General features: G+C 54.6%; 2 protein-coding genes across 2 annotated transcripts; one reads left to right on the plus strand and one right to left on the minus strand.

Moving 5' to 3' along the window:
* The first annotated feature begins 2,622 nt into the window (after positions 1–2,622).
* LOC100127010 (anthocyaninless 2) lies at positions 2,623–4,165 on the plus strand. The gene has a single exon (NM_001112604.2). The coding sequence runs from the start codon at positions 2,655–2,657 to the stop codon at positions 3,840–3,842; it is 1,188 nt and encodes a 395-aa protein (NP_001106074.1). The 5' UTR covers positions 2,623–2,654; the 3' UTR covers positions 3,843–4,165.
* A 220-nt stretch (positions 4,166–4,385) lies between these two features.
* On the minus strand, positions 4,386–8,616 carry LOC111589308 (uncharacterized). The gene is made up of 3 exons (XM_023300130.2): positions 5,711–8,616; positions 5,225–5,496; positions 4,386–5,137 (listed from the first exon to the last, which is right to left on the minus strand). The coding sequence occupies exon 1, from the start codon at positions 8,540–8,542 to the stop codon at positions 7,256–7,258; it is 1,287 nt and encodes a 428-aa protein (XP_023155898.2). The 5' UTR covers positions 8,543–8,616; the 3' UTR covers positions 4,386–5,137; positions 5,225–5,496; positions 5,711–7,255.
* Between the last annotated feature and the right edge of the window lie 7,317 nt (positions 8,617–15,933).

The raw sequence follows: 15,933 nt of genomic DNA on the forward strand, positions 1-15,933 counted from the left end.
TTCGGTGGGAATAGATCAACTATATTTCGGTATAGGGCTTCTCTGTTGGAGCTTAATTTGTTTTGTGTGTCCTAAATACTTTAAATCAAGCCTCTTTTTAATTTTTAAGGCATTATTTTAAGCCACACTCTGGGAGATGCTCTTACTGTGGCAATAGATGAAAATCTTCCTAGCTTCGTGTTTCCTGGCATTACAATGGTAAGAATTTGAAGTGATGTTCACTAATTAGCACCCTTTTCCCACATACGACTGTATTTTATCTTGAGATTTCAGGTCCTTCCATGTTTCTGGTTTCTCCTTCAGACAATAGGGTAAATAGATGTAGCAACGTAAGTTCACAAGAAGGGTAAATAGATGAAAAGTGTGATTCTTTCTGGTTTCCCCTTCCGACAGTAGGGTAAATAGATGTAGCGAAGGATACTCACAAGAACTAGCTAAATAGTTCTCTCTAGAAGGGAAAAAATGTCGCTACATAGCAATTAGCAACAAGGATCCTTCTTGCCTGTCCCCATTTGCTGCTAGTTCTTCCTTCATGTGAACGTGATCCTAGTTCTCTCTTATCCGTGCTCCGCCTTTGTATCCAGGAACTGGAAATATAGATTTCTGAGTATTCAACGTGATCTTGGAGAAAATCTCATCGAGAGCGAGGACGATGTTGTCGTATTGCTCCTGCACCTGGAGATCGTCCTTGTCTCCTCGCTGGACTTCTCCGGCAGCGTGAGCTGCAAGTCGAACGTACGTGCCGGCGGCGCTTCTCGCCACAGGCGGTAGTAGCTGGGATGCCAGGATTATCGCCCCCGCCGTCGCTGCTAGCCTCCTCCGGCTGCTGCTGCTGGCTGCCCTTGGCCTCTGCGACTGTTGCTTGTTGATGCTGTTGCTGCTCAATGGTTAGGGGGACGTAGTTTCCGTAAGCGACAACAGCATCACCAGCAAGCGCACCATTTACGAAGATCTATATCACAGACCTAGACCTCGGCGCCAAGGTCTAACACAAAACTAGACCACGTGAGCTGCCAGCTCGATCCATCTACGTCATCGGGGCCAACACCTCGGCGCCAAGATCTGTGACGCTGAAACGTGTTACTTTGGTGCCATGGCTCATGACGCTGAGCAAAGAGTCTAAATTTAAGAATTGTTCCTACAAGAATCTAAATGTGAAATTTCTCTGCAAAAGGGTCCTAAAATGAAAAAAAAATCAGTCGAAGGGTCACAGGTGTGGACCACTTTTCTACGGACGCGGACACGCGGTGCTTTGGCTGATTCTTTCCTACCATTGTATTGCGGCTTGCGTGGGAAGCGTTGTGCCGAGAAGCTGTGGGAGAATCTCGGCGTTTGTTATCACGTGACCTCCTTTTTTCGTTTTTATATTTAAAAATTCAATATTTGTTTGTTTATGAGTGTTTGATGAGTATATTGTACCTCTTGTAAACTGAAGCACACGATTAATTCTTTGTTAAAGAATGCCATGATAATAGTTTGCTATAAATGAAATTAATGTTAAATCAATTTGTTAAAAATTATGGTTTCTTCTGAATTTAGTTATTGCCGATAGAGAAAAAACATTGAAAAAATATTTAGATCATATACGGCTGAATTTAGTTATTGATGATCTTATTTGTTATATTTTATTTGTTTGAGGAATACACGCTTATTTTACTTCACCCTGTTTGTTACTTTAGTCACTAGATTAAACTTTAGTTTAATCGCTAAAGTACCTCGTTGGTTTCAGTGACTAAACCAGACTAAAGAGCATTAATTGATGTAAATAATGACTATGTTGTCCATATTAATTAGTGGATATTTGCTGCAAAAAGAAAGTGAAGAGGGCAAATAAGGTAAAAATCCTACTTTAATCCCTTTTAGCCATCCCTTGGTGACTAAAGAATTAAAGTTTAGTCACAACACTTTAGTCACCATATTTAATTCTTTAGGGACTAAAAGTGACTAAACTTTAGTCACCCCAAACTAAACGGTACCTTAGATCTATTTATTTGAGGAATGCAAGTGTTTGAATAACTATTCTATTTAAATAAGATCTACCTAACGACGTACGGACATCTAACTAGTATAGAATTAACGTACACATGTATTGATTTGAGTGACCCATGGCTGATTCCAGTGATCAACAATAATCCTGCCAAGCATCAAGCTAATCCCAAGGTGCCACGGAATGGTCTCGCCCGCCGCCGCTGGCCACATATACCAGCAGGTGACCGTCGGATTGGGTGGCGCTTGGCACGGAAAAAAATTTGGTGCAGCACTGCTGCAAACCAGAGTGGTTTGCAGCCCCTCACAAAAAGGAGGATAGACCCCACCTGCAGGTCCAGCAGATAACGTTTTAGTTGTATTATTGTTGCTGCGGGTGGGGTCTATCCTCTTTTTTGTGAGGGGCTGCAAACACTCTGGTTTGCAGCAGTGCTGCACCAAATTTTTTTCCCTTGGCACGTGTTCGGGTGGTAGCTGGCTCCTCCATGCAATGCCTATGCCTGTCGTCGCGATCGCAACCACCAGTCAAGACGAATGGCAGGCAGCTAAGTAGCTAACAACAACAGGCTTGTATTGTATGTACAGCAATATATATACATCTCGAGAAGCTCCTAGCAGAGATGCATCCATCTCGACGACGATCCATCCATCTTAAAGCAAGCAGAGACATGGAGTCGTCGCCGCTGCTGCAGCTGCCGGCGGCACGCGTGGAGGCTCTGAGCCTCAGCGGCCTCTCCGCCATCCCGCCCGAGTACGTCCGCCCCGCCGACGAGCGAGCCGGCCTCGGGGATGCCTTCGACCTGGCGCGCACCCATGCCAACGACCACACCGCGCCGAGGATCCCCGTCGTCGACATCTCCCCGTTCCTCGACAGCAGCAGCCAGCAGCAGCAGCGGGACGAATGCGTGGAGGCCGTGCGTGCCGCCGCCGCCGACTGGGGCGTCATGCACATCGCCGGCCACGGCATCCCCGCCGAGCTCATGGACCGCCTGCGCGCCGCAGGAACCGCCTTCTTCGCCCTCCCCGTCCAGGACAAGGAGGCCTACGCCAACGACCCCGCCGCCGGCCGCCTGCAGGGCTACGGCAGCCGCCTCGCCACCAACACCTGCGGGCAGCGCGAGTGGGAGGACTACCTCTTCCACCTTGTGCACCCCGACGGGCTCGCCGACCACGCGCTCTGGCCTGCGTACCCGCCCGACTACATCGCCGCCACCCGCGACTTCGGCCGCCGAACGCGGGACCTGGCCTCCACGCTGCTCGCCATCCTCTCCATGGGCCTCCTTGGCACAGACCGTGGCGACGCGCTAGAGAAGGCGCTCACCACCACCACCACCAGGACAGCAGCTGACGACGACCTCCTCCTGCAGCTCAAGATCAACTACTACCCGAGGTGCCCGCAGCCGGAGCTGGCCGTCGGCGTGGAGGCCCACACGGACGTCAGCGCCCTCTCCTTCATCCTCCACAACGGCGTGCCGGGCCTGCAGGTGCTCCACGGCGCCCGCTGGGTGACGGCGCGCCACGAGCCGGGCACCATCATCGTCCACGTGGGGGACGCCCTGGAGATCCTCAGCAACGGCCGCTACACCAGCGTCCTCCACCGCGGCCTCGTCAACCGGGAGGCCGTGCGCATCTCCTGGGTCGTCTTCTGCGAGCCGCCACCAGACTCCGTGCTGCTGCACCCGCTGCCGGAGCTTGTCACGGAAGGCCACCCCGCAAGGTTCACGCCGCGCACATTCAAGCAGCACCTGGATCGCAAGCTTTTCAAGAAGAAACAGCAGCACAAAGCAAAAGCAGAGGAAGAGGATGGCGGCAATGGTGACCACCACCGCCACGAGCCGCCGCCGCAGACCAACTGATGGGCTGCACATGTCTTTCCATCCGCCCACGCATATCTTCTCTCGCGAAATTAATAAGGATCCATCAGCATTTTCCATATATTTATATTAGTTTCATGCTCCTACGTTACTACGAGAAAAAAAATAGTATCTATGATATATAAAATCCATGTGTTAAAATATTACTGTAACACTAATATTATATATGTTGTTACGAAATCAATATAATAAAATAATTTGATATACCAAAACACTAATTATTATTCTATAATTTTGTTAGCGTAACTAAAAGTTAAGATTTATATACTTTAAAAGATATATAAGATTGTACCATCACTAGTAAAAAAATAAACAATACCAATATTTTATAAAATATGAGTATACAACGATTACATAAAAATACACAAGAGATTTATTATCATCGATCCTAACTCAAATTATTTACCAACAACCAAAATGTTGTTAATCTCCTGCACCATCCATCTCCTGACGCACTACGACGATGAAAACTGGTGTATTATAAGAGTAGAGAGTAGAGGCTACTTCCGGTCAACCCAAAAATCCTTATAATCATCAAAATATTTCAAATATAATCTCAATTGCCTTTTGTTTGACGAGTCTCATGACAAATGGAAATCAAATACAATCTCACTGGCTCTAAAACTTTTCGGCTGCAGAGAAGTCCGTGCACAATGGAAATCAGTCGAGTCTCGTGAGTCGTGACTATTGAAGATCACAGGACCAAGATAGTACCCTCACAAGATAACCCTTCTTGTTAGTTGCATGTTCAGCTCTGACTCTGCCTGCTTCCTTCTGCTCAGGATCTTGCATACTGACGGCCGCGACTGCTTTGCTGTTCTCAAAAGAAACCATTTTGTTATTAGAGTTGTTCTATATCATCACGTCCACTTACTACTCGGAAGGTCTTTGAATTCTCTGTAGGTTGTTCCACAGTGTGGTTTTCCTTGCTCTCAGCATGGTGAACCACCATAGCATTCTGCCTAGCCAGCACATTATCACCATTTTCACCCTATTCTCTGTAGGTTATTCCACAGTGTGGTTTTCCTTGCTCTCAGCATGGTGAACCACCATAGCATTCTGCCTAGCCAGCACATCATCACCATTTTCACCCTTCCCTGTCCTATTGTTGCCATGCTCGAAGCTAGGAGCATCAACATTGAAGGAGCTCTCTGAGCCTCGCTCTTTATTTCGAGGAGGCGCCCCATTGCTCACAGCTGTAGCGACCGAATAACTGTCAGAGTCTTGGCGACCTTGTTTTGCAGCCATGTGTTGGCCATTGCTAGCACAGATTTTAGCTGCAAAAGCACAACGAGGGTACTTCAGAAACTATGAGCAAACAAATGATAAACTTTATTTCTCAGCGGACTACCAAACAAAATTACCACGAAGGATGGTGCCACATCCGCCGCACTTGTAGACTATAACGTTGTGCGGTTCTGGGAGAATGTCGAGACAGTTTGGACATCTCACGAGGCAAGAACCTTCTGCATTCGCCATCAATAAAGAAAGTACAAGAACATCACCCACAGCTCAGAATCCCAGGCGCGGCGGTTACCGGTCAGCACCAGACCGCTAAGGCTGAGAGAGTTATCTTCCAAGTTCAGAGCTTCAGATAGTAATAGGAGAAGACGGTCGCAGCTGCTAGCCTACAAAACTGCAATATGCAAAAATATACAAGGAAACGATGATGAGAATCTAGCCAACAAAACAGGCTAGCAGGTCTGGGCTAAATTTAAGCACGGAAATTTGTTAACAGATTACTAGTGGAGATGTATGAGAGAAGAGGAAGATACAGAGGAACAGAGAGATATGGCAGAGAGCTGGTAGCGCCGTGACGGCTGGAAACAAGTGGAAGTTTAGGTTATTACATTTCATACCCTCTACCACAACACATTCCTAATATATATATACTCCAGTCTCTGCTTGTGCATTCGTGGGTTCATTTTCCTTTGACGAACGCCCCTTCTCGGCCCATCATCAGCTTGCTCTTCTGGCCCATCATCCAACTCAGCGTTCAACTGCTCCTGTGCCACAACCGGCAAGACCTGCTCTATCGAAGGGCTGATGCTGACATTCCCCCCTTCTTCGAACGCCGCTTGTCCCCAAGCGGTCGCTGATGGGAAGCGATTCTTCTGCGCTTCGGCGTCCTCCCAAGTTGCATGCGAAGCATCCATCCCTGACCAGATCACTTGGACCATGTACCAACTGCATAGTGAAAGGTGAATTGGGATATGCTGAGACGATGGCCAATTGAGTCAACAACTCTTGTGCTTGCGTATCATGATCTTTGAGAGCCGGTGTGTACTGATAGAGGCACACAGTAAACATATGTGCACCGAGTAACAGAGGGATATTGTGATCACCCGGCCTGCTTGGAGGCAACCCAACTGGATCCTCAAAAATATCCAAAAACTGGGAAGGAATATCCTGCACCTGAGTATTGATTGTTGGCATCTTGCTGTCAGGGAAACGGTTCTGCTGGGAGGTGGCCGAGAGTAACCACAGCTCCACTATTGCTCCTGTGGGAACAGAAGGGTGAACACCTTGTAAACACCTAGTTGCTCCTTGATAGGGAATGATCATCCATTTGTTAGACCAGTTCACTGGCATAGGACTATATCGTTGCAGCCTGTCCATGCCCACGACCAGATCAAACAAGGGTAAGAGTAAAAACGTGAGATCCACTGAAAAACTGCGAACAGGCATGGTCCACTCAGCTGAAGGCACCTGATAATTGCAAGTAATAACTTGACCAAATGAAGGTATTAGCAAGAACTTCAGGTCTGCTGAAAAGTGACAGCCCGACATACTCCACTTGGCTAAAGGCAAATGGTAATGGCAAGGAATAACTTGTCTAATAGCCAGTTGAACTGTGATTGGGTTAACCAGAGGTTCCACACCCGATAACATTGGTCGCAATTTGTCACTGATAAAAGTATGAGAAGATCCAGAGTCAATGAGCACCATAATGTCTTGCTGCTGAATTTGATCTTGTAATTTTAGTGTGGTAACTGTCTGAGTACCTGACCAAGCTAGAGATGACAACACCATCATGAGTTGTTCTGTGGGTTCAGATATTCGCTCAGTCCAATTATAGGACCTGTAACCAACCTCACTACACAATCTGAAGAAAAACCATGGTATTGGCCTGAATTGAACAGAATCTCTGTGCACAAGCCCAGCAACACTCGTACCACTAAATACGACATAAGCTTGATCAGTTTGCCTTGTTGTTGCAAGTGCATTCAGTAGACAATGGTAGGTTTCTCCTTTCAACTTAATACCATGTGCCTTCATTTCTTCTAAAAGCATGATTGTTGCATCTGTAATTTTAGAAATCTCCCTTTTCTCCACTCTGCGAGATGATTTTGTATCACACTGTTTTAGACTCATGGATAGTACCATCATGAAGTCTAGGACACCCACGACCAGAATAGGACCCATATGAATTTCAGCACACATCTAAAGGAACCCACTTCTCGAATAGAAATTGAGCTCAACATTGTCACCAATATGTGCCCTTGGCCATCATACACAACTAACTTCCAGGAATTACCATAATGCATGAATAGATAACTAGACAACCATCTAAGTTCCTGGTCACCAGAACCAACAAACCAAGCCAACACACTACTCAGCCTATAGATAATTTTGAATTTTGCACTCTTCTGAAGCACGCACCTTCCACCTACCACTGCAATTGATTCCAATGCTAATAGTGGAGCCAATCCAATTGGAGAGAAACTGAAAGATGGCCATGGTATTGGCCACACTTCAGTATTACCGATAGCATGTGCCAGGTCTTGCATCGTCGAGCCAACACCATTGTTGCAGGTGGCAATAACATGTGATGACAATTCCTCGAACACACGGTGGGCACCTAGAACCGCGTGACCATTGTTGATGTGCTGTTGGAGTTCGACCATATCCGGAGGTGACCCGCACAGCTTGAAGATCTTCAGTAGCTGGTACATCTCGCCACTGCCGGGCATGAGGGGCTTGCCGAAGAAGATCTCGTTGAGGCAACCCGCGCTCCAGAGGTCGAAGCCGACGCCGTAGCTGGTGGAGTTCAGCAGCAGCACAGGTGTGCGGTACCAGAGCGTGACGACGCGGCTGGTGAGCGGTTGTCGGTGCCCAGCGCCGTAGTTGTTGAGGCCGAAGTCACCGAGCATGTCGGGGTAGTCGATCAGCAGATTGGAGCCCTTGATGTCCTGGTGAAGGATGCCCCGCTCATGGCAGTGCTGCAGCCCCACGAACAGCTGCTGCATGTAGCACTTGATCAGGCATATATTGACGTCGAGGAAGCGGCCTGGTGACCTCCAGTTGCTTGAGGGCATTTCATCGAACAACTTGTGAGCACCATTCTTCGATGCTCCTCCTCTACAGGCTGGCATGCGCGTCCCACTACTCAGCTGCCTCTGCGAGGTGCTTGCCCCCTTCGGCGTCGTGCCTAGCCAGATCGTGCTTAACGGTTGGTGCGCCATAGCCGGCTTAGTTGTCCTCTCCCACTCCATCGGGCGGGTGAGGCGCAAAAGCGCGTCCGCAGAAACGTCATCGAGTGACGTGTATTGCTGAAGCTTGGTGGTGATGAGCGCGGTGGCGTTGTCGGCGGCGGCCGGGCACTGGCAGAAGATAGGGAACATGACCGTGATGCCGATGTCGAGGTTGGTGGGCACCAGTTTGGGGTTCACGCGCTCCATGCTGGTACTGCGTGTTCTGCGGCTTGGTGGTGGAGATGATTTAGTAGGTGTCGCCCGCCGCGATCTGGTACGATATTGGCGCGTCGGAGTTGGAGGTATCAGAGTCGAGAATGTTCGAAGAGATATCAGCGTCATCGTCACCGCCATCGAAGAGTTCACCCCAGTTGTCAGCGATGACGGATGGCGACCCGTAGTACTGCTTGCTGTCGTCAAAGTACCCGCCCCAGTTGTCAGCGACGACGACGGCCCCAACGTCCACAGACGGGGTTGCGAGCGCGTCCGCGGTGACGGTGTTGAGTAGCGCGTTGGGGTTAGTGGAGGCGACGAGCGCTTTGACGGAGTCGTCCGCGGCTCCAGAGTTAGCGGGGCCCAACACGGTGGTGTTGTTGCAGATGAGCGCAGAGGCGACCGATGGGACATTCTGCGGCTCCATCGTTGGCAGAGGCGAGAAGCGTCGGTCCTAGCGAGCCTCCCACTCGTCGAACCTTCGATTGAACTCGTTGAGGATGAGCTTGAAGTTGAGAGTCATGGTGTTGACAAATTGAAGCTGAACAAATTACTAGTGGAGATGTATGAGAGAAGAGGAAGATATAGAGGAACAGAGAGATATGGTAGAGAGCTGGTAGCGCCGTGACAGCTGGAAACAAGTGGAAGTTTAGGTTATTACATTTCATACCCTCTAACGCAACACATTCCTAATATATATATATATGTCGGCGTTTCGAGACAGGGGGGTCCCTAAGCCGACGAGTGAGTGTGCTGCGTGCCCCAGCCCAGATGGGTCGAGCGCGTGGACGAGCGCGGAGGGGGGAGAGGCGAGGCGGCCGGAGCCGAGCGTGAGAGAGGTGGAAGTCCCGCGGCCTTCGTGTTCGTCCCGCGCCCAGGTCGGGTGCGCTTGCAGTAGGGGGGTTACAAGCGTCCACGCGGGTGAGGGAAGCGAGCGGCCTCAAGAGAGCGCCTGTCCCGTCCTCGGTCCCGCGCGGCCAACCTTCTCTGAGAAGGCCCTGGTCTTTCCTTTTATAGTCGTAAGGAGAGGACCCAGGTGTACAATGGGGATGTAGCAGAGTGCTACGTGTCTAGCGGAGGGAGAGCTAGCGCCCTAGGTACATGCCGATGTGGCAGCCGGAGAGATCTGGGCATCCTGCTGGCGTGATGTCGTGGCTATCGGAGGTGCGGCGGAGCCTGATGGAGGGACAGCTGTTGGAGCGGTCGAGTCCCTGCTGACGTTGTCTTGCTTTCGTAAGAGAGCTGGGGGCCGCTGTCGTCATAGAGCTTGTGGAGCGCCATCATTGCCCCTCTGGTGGAGCTGGCCGGACGAGACGCCGGTCTTGTTCTCCGTGACCCGAGTCGATTCGGGGTAGGATGATGATGACGTCTCCTGTTGACGTGGCGGTCTGTGCTCTAGGCAGGGCGACGTGGGGTTTCCTCCGAAGCCGAGGTTGAGTCTTGCCTTCAGTTGCCGTGGCCGAGCCCGAGCCAAGGGGTCGGGCGAGGCGGAGGTCGTTCGGCCGAGGCCAGGGCGGAGTCCGAGCCCTGGGGTCGGGCGGAGCGGAGTTCGTCGTCTTCCGGGTCTTAGCCCGAGTCCGAGCCCTGGGGTCGGGCGGAGCGGAGTTCACCGTCTTCCGGGTCTTAGCCCGAGTCCGAGCCCTGGGGTCGGGCGGAGCGGAGTTCGCCGTCTTCCGGGTCTTTGCCCGAGTCCGAGCCCTGGGGTCGGGCGGAGCGGAGGTCGCCGTCTTCCGGGTCCTAGCCCGAGTCCGAGCCCTGGGGTCGGGCGGAGCGGAGTTCGCCGTCTTCCGGGTCTTAGCCCGAGTCCGAGCCCTGGGGTCGGGCGGAGCGGAGTTCACCGTCTTCCGGGTCTTAGCCCGAGTCCGAGCCCTGGGGTCGGGCGGAGCGGAGTTCACCGTCTTCCGGGTCTTAGCCCGAGTCCGAGCCCTGGGGTCGGGCGGAGCGGAGTTCGCCGTCTTCCGGGTCTTTGCCCGAGTCCGAGCCCTGGGGTCGGGCGGAGCGGAGGTCGCCGTCTTCCGGGTCCTAGCCCGAGTCCGAGCCCTGGGGTCGGGCGGAGCGGAGTTCGTCGTGGCGCCCTTGGCAAGGCCTGATTGCCTGTCGGACTCACTCTGTCGAGTGGCACTGCAGTCGGAGTGGCGCAGGTGGCGCTGTCCTTCTGTCAGACTGGCCAGTGGAGCGGTGGAGTGACGGCGGTCACCTCGGCTCTGCCGGGGGCGCGTGTCAGGATAGAGGTGTCAGGCCACCTTTGCGTTAAATGCCCCTGCAATTTGGTCAGTCGGTGTGGTGATTTAGTCAAGGTTGCTTCTGAGCGAAGCCAAGACCTTGGGCAAGCCGGTGATGTGTCCACCATAAAAAGGGGGCCTCGGGCGAGACGGAAGTCTCTCGAGGTCGGCTGCCTTCGGCCGAGGCTAGGCTCGGGTGAAGCGTGATCGAGTCACTCGTGTGGACTGATCCCTGACTTAATCGTGCCCATCAGGCCTTTGCAGCTTTATGCTGATGGGGGTTACCAGCTGAGAATTAGGCGTCTTGAGGGTACCCCTAATTATGGTCCCCGACAGTAGCCCCCGAGCCTCGAAGGGAGTGTTAGCACTCGCTTGGAGGCTTTCGTCGCACTTTTTTGCAAGGGGACCAGCCTTTCTCGGTTGCATTTCGTTCCGGTGGGTGCGCGCGAGCGCACCCGCCGGGTGTAGCCCCCGAGGCCTCGGAGGAGTGGTTACACTCCTTCGAGGTCTTAATGCTTCGCTTTACGCTTTGGCTGGTCTGGTCGTTCCCTCATGCGAACTGGCCGTAGCCCGGGTGCACGGTCGGGGCCCAAGCTCTCGGGCTGGTATGTTGACGCTGTCAACGATTTGGCCGGAGCCGGTTTTTGCGAGAGCAGCCCCCGAGCCTCTGCACAGGGCGAGAGGACGATCAGGGACAGACTCGGCTTTTTACATACGCCCCTACGTCGCCTTTCCGCAAGGAGGAGGGGGGGAGTGCGCCATGTTACCCTCGATGGGCACCGAACATGGTGTCTCCGGTGAGCTGCAAGCGGGTAATCCGAGTGGACGTCCGTGCCCCGTTCGTTGGGGGTCGGCTAGGGGCCCAGAGGCACGCCCAAAAGTACCTGCGGGTGATTTGCCGGACCCGGTCCCCTGGCGACAGGGTCCGAGGGCTCGATGCCTCCCTCCGATGGGATTCCGTTACAAGATCGTTCCCGCTGGTCTCGGAAATGTCCTAGGGTACCTCGGGAGCGCAGCCCGAGCCTCGGTTATGTATCGAACGTACCCCTGGTCATCCCTCGCTCGGTGTCTGAGGCGACTGTGAACCCTTCGGGGGCCAGCCTTCGAACCCCTGATCAGTAATGGGCGCGGAGCCCGAGTAGCCTGAGGCGACCATGGAGCCCTTCGGGGGGTTGGCCTTCGAACCCCTGACCAGTAGTGGGTGTCGGGCCCACGCGATCTGAGGCGGCTGTTGAACCCTCGGGGGGCCAGCCTTCGAACCCCTGATCAGTAATGGGGGGCTTGGAGCCCGGTTCCTTCGCGGAGAAGGATCCCTTTCGGGGTATCCCCCTTCCCCGGTCCCTGTTGCAAGAGATAGAGAAAGAGGAAAACGGAAAAAGATACGAAATCGGACGACGTGGCGTACCTTTTCTGAAGCGGTTATTACGGCGAAGGTGAAGCGTCGCGCGCTCCTCCTTCCAGAGGCGCCGCGTGTCCCGCCGCGGAGTTAATGCGACGGGGCGAGTGGTTGGCGGGGCGGCCGTTGCGCGCGGGTGATCCGTTCGAGGAACGGGTCACGGGTGCACCGTCTTCACGCCGTGAGAGGAGGCTCTCTTGCTGTCTCAGGATGGGACGTGAGCTTGGCTGACGACGTGACCGCTGCGCCCGCCCGCCTGCCACCGCCATTACTGCCGGCCCACTTTCGGTCGCTTTGACCGACGCGCCAGTCTGGCGCTGTTGGGTCGCCTCGAGTCGTGGCATAGGCTTCGCAACCGAAGAGGCGCGATGGTGGCACAAGTGGCGGTGCGGTTGCTTGCATGCAGCAACTGGCGTGCCGGTTGCTCGACGCGTGGGCCTGGGTTCCAAGCTGGCGTGTCAGAAGTCGGAGAAGCGCGTCCATCTGGCGCGGTTGCATGCCGCCTGCATGGCTGCCCGCCCCTTCTGCCCGTTGGTCTGGGCGGAAATGGGGGGTCGCCTGTAACCGCTGGACGGTCGTGCGCACCATGCGCGGCGGTTTGGCTTCTTCTGGCCTGAGCCGGCTTTTCATGACATGCGGGACCCAGCCCCCGAGTCGCAGGGGAGGGCCTTGGAGCGTGTTGGAGAAGACTCGGCCCGCGGCGCCTGGGGGCGCACGTAGGGGGAGTTGCCTTTAAAAGGAGGGAGGCTCCTTTCGTAAGGCAACCATGTCTTCTTCCTCCCTTAAGCGTCGGGTCTTCCCGTCTTCCAAGCCCCCGGATGGGGGGTATCCGCCGCCTTTCCGCCTCCTCGTTGGAGGAACGCAACTCCATGGGAGTTGGTACCTCTCAGCCATCGTTCGGCTTCAAGGATTTTCATCAGGCAGCCTGGTTGCTCCCTTCCGCCAGTGGCCACCCAAGACGGTGACCTCCAGCTCCTGGATGGGGAGAGACAGACCAGGCTGCGGTCCCGCCCTCAGCGTCGGGTGCGTTCGTCATCCTCGCTGGGGCGGGGGCCGAGGCGAGCCGGGGCTCTACCTCGCGTGCGGGTCGGCGAACCACCTCCTCTTCCAGCTTCTGGTGGTGGCAATCGTCCTCCCGCGCTACGACGGAGTCGTCCTCCAGTCATGCCGGGGAAGGCGAACTGTTGCTGTCCAGCTAGGACGCAACATTCTGTCTTCCCCCTCGCGTTCGGGGCGAGGACGGCAGCGAGGATCTACCGGAGCGCTTGGAGGCGGCCCGCTCTTTGGCTTTGATGGCTTGTTCGCATCCCTTGAGTGGGACCGCGAACAAGAGCCTTCCGGTGACTGCGTTCACCCGGGGCCATGGCTGCCGCTGCAGAGGTCGTCGCCCCGCAGGCCCGAGGTCGCTCATACCCTCGGGGACGGAACCGGAGTCCCGTTTGTGATGGCACCTTGGATGCCAGTGTTTTTGTCCATTGTGGCTGTCGAGGCCTGAATGCGTATGTAATTTTGGCACGGAGCCGTGTTTTTTCCTCATTTCTGAGCACTAAGTCTCGCCTGTTTGATTATCTGAACCGCTTTACCAAGCATGAGTTGCCCCTGTGTCAAGGTGACGGGTGAGGTATCCGTATCCCGGAGGCGTAGGAATCCCTCGGCCCGTTCGGCCTTGTTATGTGAGGCTCCTCTAGCTTAGTTGAAGAGACCCCTCGGCCGCCCTTTGGTGGATCGAGGCCGGGGGTAGCGATATCAGTATGAACAGAGGCGGAGTTGACTCGAGAATGGGGAACCTGGTTGGCCGGAGCCTAGCCGCGTTGCCCGTCAGCGGAGCCGACGCCCAAGTCGGTCAGTCGGGGCCTCGGATCGGGCTAGCGCCCTTGGAAGCCGGTTGCCCGAGGCCTCAGGGGTAACCGGTTGAGCCGCCTGCTCGGGCCGGATTCCTGGAGGAGCCCCTGGACCTCGGCGCCGCCCGAGGCCTGGTCGGGCTTTGCTGTAGACGTCGTCGATGCCGAGGGTGCTACGGCTCCCTTCGGCGTGAAGACCCGAGCCTGCAGGATCAGATCATCTTGTAGCGTGCGCTTTCTGCGGCCGCCGAGGCCAGAAGAACACGCCCTCGTCGCGCTTGCGAAGCTGCGTCTTTTTTCCTCCTGCTTCGAGCATCTGGACTCTGTCGGTAACAGGGACGTTTGTGTGAGCAAGAGTTGCTTTTCGCGGAAGGGACGAGTGAGGTATCCGTATCCCAGAGGCGTGGGAATCCCTCAGCTCGGTCGGCCTTGCCACTTACGCGTACTTTCACCCGTCCATGAGGCCCTGTCCCCGACTTAGTCGAGAAAGCTTGAAGGACTGCTTCGGCAGGAGAGCTTCCGAACGTGATGACTCGTTCGGTCCACGGAGTCGCTTTACCCGAGCGCAAGTTACTTATCGCAGAAAGGGACGAGTGAGGTATCCGTATCCCGGAGGCGTAGGAGTCCCTCGGCTCGGTCAGCCTTGGCTGCTTACGTGTACCTCGTCGTTTCCAGGATCCGCTTTCCGAAGTAGTCAAGAGGCACGGAAGAAACCCTGCCAAAAAGAGATCCTTTTTCGAGAAAAAATTCGACGCAGAGGGGGTCTCCCCCCTTTTAGCCCCCGAGGGAGGGTCGGGCTTTGCCGGGGCTAGGCCGACCCTTCCTTGACAACTAAACTTTGCGTAGGTGCGAGGTATATGGACAACTTGAAAACATCTTAAGGGTAGAAGCGACGTAGCTGTTTGATGTTCCAAGCGTTGCCGTAGATCTCGCCTTGATTGTTGGCCAGCTTGTACGTTCCGGGCTTCAGAACTTTGGCGATGACGAATGGCCCTTCCCAGGGGGGCGTGAGCTTGTGCCTCCCTCGGGCATCTTGTCGCAGCCGAAGCACCAGGTCGCCCACCTGGAGTTCTCGGGACCGGACCCCTCGAGCGTGGTAGCGTCGCAGGGACTGCTGGTACCGCGCCGAGTGTAGTAAGGCCCTGTCCCGAGCCTCCTCCAGCTGGTCCAGCGAATCTTCTCGGCTAGCTTGGTTGCTTTGTTCGGTGTATGCCCTCGCTCTCGGGGAGCCGTATTCCAGGTCAGTGGGCAAGATAGCTTCAGCCCCGTAGACCAGGAAAAACGGCGTGAAGCCCGTGGCACGACTCGGCGTCGTCCTTAGGCTCCAGACCACCGAGGGGATTTCCTTCATCCATCGCCTGCCGAACTTGTTGAGGTCGTTGTAGATCCGAGGCTTGAGCCCTTGTAGAATCATGCCGTTGGCACGCTCTACTTGCCCATTCGACATGGGATGAGCCACGGCGGCCCAGTCCACCCGGATATGGTGATCCTCGCAAAAATCCAAGAATTTTTTGCCGGTGAACTGGGTGCCATTGTCGGTGATGATGGAGTTTGGGACCCCGAAGCGATGGATGATGTTGGTGAAGAATGCCACCGCCTGTTCGGACCTGATGCTGTTCAGAGGTCGGACCTCGATCCACTTGGAGAATTTGTCGATGGCGACCAGCAGGTGCGTGTAGCCCCCGGGCGCCTTCTGCAAGGGGCCGACGAGGTCCAGACCCCATACAGCGAAGGGCCAGGTGATGGGTATTGTCTGCAGAGCCTGAGCGGGCAGATGTGTCCGCTTCGCATAGAATTGGCACCCTTCGCAGGTGCGGACAATTCTAGTGGCGTCAGCCACCGCCGTTGGCCAGTAGAAGCCTTGCCGGAAAGCATTTCCAACAAGGGCTCGGGGTGCTGCGTGGTGGCCGCAAGCCCCCGAGTGTA

Source organism: Zea mays, chromosome 5 (genome assembly GCF_902167145.1).
Source record: "Zea mays cultivar B73 chromosome 5, Zm-B73-REFERENCE-NAM-5.0, whole genome shotgun sequence".
Taxonomy (NCBI): domain Eukaryota; kingdom Viridiplantae; phylum Streptophyta; class Magnoliopsida; order Poales; family Poaceae; genus Zea; species Zea mays.

Bases quoted from the DNA above. Each gene is read 5' to 3' on its own strand.
- LOC100127010 (NM_001112604.2), top strand. From the start codon at position 2,655: ATGGAGTCGTCGCCGCTGCTGCAGCTGCCGGCGGCACGCGTGGAGGCT.
- LOC111589308 (XM_023300130.2), bottom strand. From the start codon at position 8,542: ATGGAGCGCGTGAACCCCAAACTGGTGCCCACCAACCTCGACATCGGC.